General features: G+C 40.8%; 1 protein-coding gene across 1 annotated transcript; it reads right to left on the bottom strand.

Annotated features, from left to right (window-relative positions):
* Window positions 1-4,699: 4,699 nt before the first annotated feature.
* LOC129866843 (avidin-related protein 3-like) lies at window positions 4,700-6,111 on the bottom strand. The gene is made up of 4 exons (XM_055939820.1): window positions 6,046-6,111; window positions 5,653-5,866; window positions 5,053-5,173; window positions 4,700-4,904 (listed from the first exon to the last, which is right to left on the bottom strand). The coding sequence occupies exons 1-4, from the start codon at window positions 6,109-6,111 to the stop codon at window positions 4,871-4,873; spliced, it is 435 nt and encodes a 144-aa protein (XP_055795795.1). The 3' UTR covers window positions 4,700-4,870.
* Between the last annotated feature and the right edge of the window lie 1,214 nt (window positions 6,112-7,325).

The following is a 7,325-nucleotide window of genomic DNA, read 5'->3' as shown; positions in this document are numbered from 1 at the left end:
ACGTCCGACTGCTACGCCTTCTTGGAACTACACTTTCTTACACAAGTTAGCAGGCCGATGCTAACACGCTAACAGTTAGTAGGCCGGGGCTAAACAACCTAGCAGTTAGCAGACCGGGGCTGACAAGCTAGCAGTTAGCAGACCGGGTTAGCAAGCAAGCAGTTAGCAGGGGCTAGCAGTTAGCAGACCGGGGAAGGCAAGCTAGCAGTTAGTAGACCGGGGCTAGCAAGTTAGCCTTTGGGGGACGTCGCGATGGGGGTAAGTCTGTTTTTGCCTCTTCGTGCGGTGACGTCGATAAACCAGTCGTGGAGTTAGTAGGGTTCCAAGTAGCTCTAGGTAGGTAGCAGGCCTAGCAGGTTAGCAAATATATATAATTCTGAAATCTGTCTTTGAAATTGGTAGGCCACTACAGCGATGCAATTTTGATTCATAGGTAAATGGACCAACTCAGATACATTCCTTGGTCACATCACCTCACCAGTAACATGAGGTTTTCGGACAGCTTATCCAATATCAACATTTTTCGAAATTGATTTTCACTTTTTCATTAATAAACCCCATACCAGACACTCTTCGTCGGGTTATATTCTACTGAAGGCTTGAGGGGTAAATGTGTCAGTCAGAGTAGAGCAGTGAGCACAATGTGAAAGCAATAAAGACTTGCCAGTCACCTTATGTAATCAACACCATGAAAGAATCTCAATTGCATACTCCAAGCATGACCTCGCCTCATTGGAAAAACCCATTGGATGAGAAAGCCAGAGGTCCCTCCCCTTTGACCTTATCCACCAATGGGCTTTGAGCAGTAGGAAGGAGTACGCTATTTAGATTTTCCCATGACTAGGCATATTCTACCCCACCTCAAGAACTGTGACTTTTAAAATAGATGGTGGTTCTTTTGGGCTTGATGGGTAGTAGTTTACACTAAAATTCAATATCCTGTCTTAATTGAACTGACGGAAATTACACACTATGGTTTTATGGTCTTTCTTTTTAAAAAACTATATATTTTAATGAGTGAAACACACTTGACTGGCCTCACATGGGGTAAATTATTTTATTATGATGATCAAACTTTATTGCTTTAGGTGTGGAGAGTGGGGGGGGGGGGGGTGTGCTAAACAGACAGAAACAGCATTATAAACAGTGATGGATTTACAGAATCGTGTGAAGCTGGAAAAATGAGCTTTTTGTTTATTTTTATGTGGTAGTTTATTTACATTGTCTTTGATACTCAAAGATCTTCAAAAGATTCATAATGTAGCTTAGTTAATTTTAAATATCAGGTATTCTGTGTCTATCCATGTTTACAGCATGTAGGACTATACCACCATTACTCATTATACATTTTCCCATATCTCAGTGATATAACATATGTTAAGTAGCCTCCATTTATATTATGATACTCTGTTTCATAAACTTCACATTTTCACTCTAATTTTGTGGGAAATGTTTTCCTCGGAGCACCTTGGTAACCAGGCACGGAGGGCTCTCCATCAAGCAGCATTGAGCAGTGTGGGCGTTCGACACTCATGACAGAGGTGTTCCTCCAATAATCAAAGCCATTGATCCTGGCATCTAAGGGTCATGCAAGGCCATTGATTAGGCTAAACCAGAGGGATCCTTTAATAACCTGGACTCTGAACTCTTGTTGTTTTTCACTGATTTGCCCAGCACATTTTTCTGTACTTTTCCTATTTTCTTTGTCAACTTCAATGATTTTTATTTGTTAAAGCTGCATATACAACCCATATAGGCACAGATGTGTTATTGTAATCTAATCCACTGAAAATAATGACATTGAATGGGTGTCACTGATCTACCACTAATACTATAAATATATATATATTATTTGTCTTTTTGTTAGGGTCCCCTGGAGGTCGGGCCCCTCCCCAATATGAACACGTCATAAGCCATGGCAAAATGTTTAGATTTACAGGAAATTCGCTTTAAAACTGCAATATTTTCTCTCTGCCCCATAGCAAAATGTGTATAATTGCAAGCCCAGGAACTAGTGGTCCTTGATGTCAGGCTGAACAGCACTGTGGCTGAGGCCGGGGAACAGAAGAAGGACCTGACACGTCAGAAAACAGAAGTAGTGCAACTGTGGAGTGAGCATTTTGGTACATACACACAGTGCAGACCCTCTTGTTTACAGGTCTACAATCTCCTCTGGCAGTGACAATACAAAGTCTGTTACTGCTGAAGAGAACAAATTAAAGGATTAATCTCAAAAACAACACCATGGTTTTTGGTAATGTTGTCGTTGGGAGTTAGTGTATTAATTGTGATATATTTCCTTTGGGTCAAGCCCGGGAACTGAAGGCCCTTAATGCCAAGTCAAACAACACTGAGATCCAGCTACAAAAGCAGGAGTCAGAGGTGGTGGAGCTTAGAGGAGAGGTTGACGAGCTGAAGAAAGCAAGTTCATGTATGGAGAAGTGTACACATTAGCCATCATTACATATAGTGCTTTGAGTTGTTGACTTTACAGTAGCGTAACAATCCGTCCATCGATAATTAGTTGTGCCACAACATTTTTACCTTGTGATGACATTGTGCTCACAGACACACCAAAGTTGTCATTCTCTGCATCTTTAGGAATTGGTGGCTACTTTGGACCCTTCCTCAACGACATTTACTATTATTTACTATTATGACCTGATCTACAAGTGAGTAGATGTAAACATCGGCGATGCTTACAGTACATCCACAGGTACCCTGCTGCATTCATATGTATATTCCCTATCCATTGTGTTTCTTATACAGCAAATATATTGCATTGTTTTAAATCTTTATAAAGTATTAGGCCATATCTTCTTGCTGTGGGATAATCTACACAGCATATCATATATTCATAAGGACCTATAAATGAGTATGTAGAGCCACCACAATGAGCTTCAGAGGCACTGGACTTTCAATTATAGCACATGAAAGTATAGCACAGTAACCCACATTGTTGAATTAAAGATGGTGATTATGTCTCTTCTCTGATACAGGTAAATTCACCGCACCAGTGAGAGGAGCATACTACTTCAGATATACTGTTGCAGGGGCTGACAGTGCATCCAGCAGGGGTGCAGCACTTATTAAGAACACCGCTACGATGATGTATATTTTAGACAATGAGAGTCACAGGCCTTGATCATTTCTCCAGTGTGATCACACTACAGCTGCAGAAATGGGACACGGTCAACATGCGCTTGGGTCCTAAGCAAAAAGTCTATGATGATACTCAACCATAACTCATTCAGTGGCTTCCTGCTCTTTGCGGGGTGAGCACAGAGATGTGAGAACTGGGCGTGTTTGTACATGAGAACATCTGACATTTTTGGAAGGTCAAATGGGTCAATAAATGTTTTATCACAGTCACTGAGTACATTGAATAAAATTAAAGATTTGCATCGACAAGTTACAGAAGTGCCTGAAATCAGTTGCTTGATTGTACAAAATGCTGACAAATAATCCAGTGGCACATTAGGTTTGCAATAGATTAACCAATTGTTTTTATCATGTAGTTTTTAAATAAGACTGAAGATGAGTCACCATGTAATTAGAGGTTTATAGTGTACCTCTGTGGATAAAGTTATCCTATGCAGTGTAGGGACCGGAATCATTGACCACGATTACATGCGGACAGTATCCCGCTTAAGGCCTTATTCAGGATAAGCTGTTTACACACACCTTTCATTTCCCGCTAACGAGTAACCCTGAATAAACAGAATATTCCTGTTAAGTTCATATGGGCTACATAGAGTAGTAACTGAAATATGAACACTTACTGTAGGCCTATATCGCACAGCATTTTACTCCTGCAGAAATATGCATCTGTCAGTAAAATGTTTATTCATCTTGGAAACTGGAGTGGAGAAAGGATTTTTCAGCACCGAGAAAATTCAAATGCATGTGCAGACAGTATCAACCACAAAACGCACCCAAGTCAAGTCATGTTATTTTAATTTCCTTAAAACCGGTCAAACATGACATGGACATTTTGCTCAAGACATGTTTCAACCCCAGTGCCTAAACGAAACAGGCAACTTTACTGGTGATTACTAATGCAATAATTATCAATGCAAGACATTCTGGTGAGCACTCATGTCTGGGGCAACAAGTTGACAGAAGCTACATGTAGGCCTAACTGTGGCCTACCTGAAATTTCAATAAGTAGAAAGTTCTCTAAATTAGGGGTGAAGGTAGCCACTAAGCTACGGTACAGGACAGAGTATCAACAATATAATTTACAGTGGATTGACCTGCACAGGTAGCCTACTTTTTGAAGTGATTTGTTTGACATCACAGAACCCACGATATGCAAAACTGGGCCTGCACACCCTGCAAAAAACAGCAAACTGGATAAGATTTGTACATGCCACAGTAGCCCACCCCCGCCAAAAATCTAAACCGGGATACAAGCTTTTTCGGGTCAATGTAAACGGGATATGTTTATATGCGTCAACTCAAGTAGAATACACGAGTACCCCGAAGAGTACAGGAAATTTGTGCGCATGTAAACGTGGTCAATACATTTGTTACCTTGGCATAGAAACCCAAGCCTAATGCACCAGTGCTCTGTAATGTCTGAAACAATAGTTTATCCCACGTTGGTACCACCCATGTTCATTTGACAGACCGTTTGTTGGAGAACAAACAAACATATCCCCATCCGAGTTTAAACTTTTATTTATGTCAGGCAAGGTAAATAACACATTTTTATTCATGAATTGAACAAGTTTCATAGTTTATGGCATGGATGAGAGATCAGCTCAGGGAGTATAAAACAGATTATTTCTATGTAGAGTTCAAAGAAAGTTCAGTAGAGGGCAGCAAACCAAATGCAACATTGCCAGATGATCAGTACATTCTGCTTTCAGGCAATGAAGATGAAAGTGTCCTCTCCCATCCTAATGATAAAAAGAAAGTCTCAAAAACAAATATGCTCAATGTCCATATAGGAATTAGCTCTCATGTCAGTAGGCTTTTAGTGAAGGGCAATTGTGTTCTACAGTAACCCCCCCACCCCACGCTAAGTAGTGAGGAGCTGTAGCCTACCTGGTACTCTTCCAGTTGTCTGCAGGGCATGAAGCCACAGAGCGCAGCATCCACAGGGTCTTCAGCACTCGCTTCCCATCAGGCAGTTGGAAACACTGACCAACCCAAGCGCTACAGGAACCTGGGGGGGACAGGCAATATGATGCAATTGCATCACAGCCATTGTTACAGTCAAGGTCATTCAGATTGAGACTAGGGCCACATTGTGGAAGGTTGGAGATAGAAGTGGTGCAATTAGTGGTGCAAAATATATTTCCTAACGTTGCACAACATTATGCTGCATTTATCTTGCTCCTTTGCACCCCAGTATCTCTACCATTAGTCTTAATTTGCTATATTGTAATTACTTTGCCACCATGGCCTATGTATTGCCTTACCTCCCTTAACCTACCTCATTTGCACATGCTGTATATAGACTTTTTCTACTGTATGTTTGTTTATTCCATGTGTGACCCTGTTGTTGTACATGTCAAAGTGCTTTGCTTCCTCTTGGCCAGGTCGCAGTTGCAAATGAGAACTTGTTCTCAACTAGCCTACCTGGTTAAATAAAGGTGAAATAAAATAAAATGCCTTGCTAAACACATTCCAGGGTTTACACACCTGCCTCCCATAACACAGAGAAAGCCACAGAGGTTCGCAGACCCCGATTACTAGTCACACCCAGTAACTTGGCCTGTTGTTCTGGACCCGTGACTCCTGGAGCAGTCTCCACTGCACTCTGATAAAGGCCTCGGAGCTCAGAACCGACCGCCTCAATATCAAGCACAGAGCCCAGCTCATTTCGCCACACTCCCGTCACATTGCATGGGATTGCCTAGAAGAACACATGCAAAATAAGGTCACTACTACTGTGTCAATAATAGCAGACACACTTCATAACGTAGTATATTTAAAACAGGAAGTAAAATCAAGTCTCAGATTTCTATCTACTACATGATCTGTATTGTTACACTGCTCAAATTAGTGGAGCCCACTGATTAATTGTATTTTTACCTGATGTAGCAGCAGTCCCAAAATCACAGCATGGACACTGATATACTTTGCAACAAAACTCTTCATGTTTGATTATTTCAAGTTGCTTTGCTGAACAGCTCATTCCCTTCTTATACTGATTTACCAAGTTACTATACACTCCCCCAAACCAATCAGCACCTGCCCTTTCTAACAAGACTTAATTCATGAACAGGGTGTAGATCTCAATAGTCTAGCTGTCACTTCTTACCAGCAGTTAAAAATCAATGCAGATTGAGGAAAAGAGGACTATTGAAATTCACCCCTAATTTGAACATTTGCAGCAGGTGTTTCTTCTCTGTCAACACAAGTCCTCTCACAAGAGTTTCTAGTTTGTTGGCTGTAGGTTAACTGATTGGCCAGTACACCCGTCTCGACATATCTCGAACATGAACCGGGTTTCCATCCAAACGTTTTATGTGAGTAAGGTACGTCGGATAGGAAATGTCATAACAGGCCTGATGGAAACAGAACATTTTGTCGGTGAACTTTCACAATTTCCACGAAACAAAATAACCTAGACATGGTGGATCTTTTGTGCCGGTAAAATTAACTATGCGAGCAATGTCGGTGGAAACGACTTTATGCGAAAATATTCATAAAATAACCATCATATCGAAGTAAACTTGTGATTCACGCAATGATATGGTGTGTGGTCCTCCCACTACTGCTCGTCGGGAAAGCATGCACTTTATTAGGCTACATATGAAATACATGATAATGAACTTCACAGGGTGGTGAAAATGCACGGTATGTGCTTGACGCTCCTTTCCAATAAATGTCGACGGTCTTATTCTGGTGATATCAATGATTGACTAACATTTGACAAATAAAATAATATCCCTCTTTTGTCCATAATAATGTCATCGTTTTGGCTAGAGCGCACGTGCCAATACCAGAATGGGCACATTGGCTACGTAACGCAACATTATTTTGTGACAAAAACATCAGTAGAGTTTAAAATGCAACGGAAACCCATTTAACTTGTATTTTTTATTCAGTACGTGGGAATTTAACCACAAAAGTTATGTCATCACGCACAGACTTGTATCCGCAACAAGTCCATATGATGGAAATACGTCTGGTGTGAAAATGCACATGTTTTGTTCATGCGGACTTTAGAATATTCGCATAATAATCTGTCGCCAATTGTATGGAAATCTAGCTATGGACGATGATGAGCATTATATCATCCTGGGCATATATTTGATACGCATCGTCAATTCAGTCCAAACAGAAAACAATGTGTTATGTTGATCAAT

This window comes from Salvelinus fontinalis, chromosome 2, assembly GCF_029448725.1.
Source record: "Salvelinus fontinalis isolate EN_2023a chromosome 2, ASM2944872v1, whole genome shotgun sequence".
Lineage (NCBI taxonomy): Eukaryota > Metazoa > Chordata > Actinopteri > Salmoniformes > Salmonidae > Salvelinus > Salvelinus fontinalis.
The sequence above is the reverse complement of the archived record's forward strand: the minus strand, read 5'-3'. Positions and strand labels throughout refer to the sequence as shown.

Coding starts and splice junctions, on each gene's coding strand:
- LOC129866843 (XM_055939820.1), bottom strand. CDS start 6,111: ATGAAGAGTTTTGTTGCAAAGTATATCAGTGTCCATGCTGTGATTTTG. Junction 5,174..5,652: donor CTCTGTGTTATGGGAGGCAG/GTGTGTAAACCC, acceptor TGTCCCCCCCAG/GTTCCTGTAGCGCTTGGGTT. Junction 4,905..5,052: donor GACAACTGGAAGAGTACCAG/GTAGGCTACAGC, acceptor TTTTATCATTAG/GATGGGAGAGGACACTTTCA.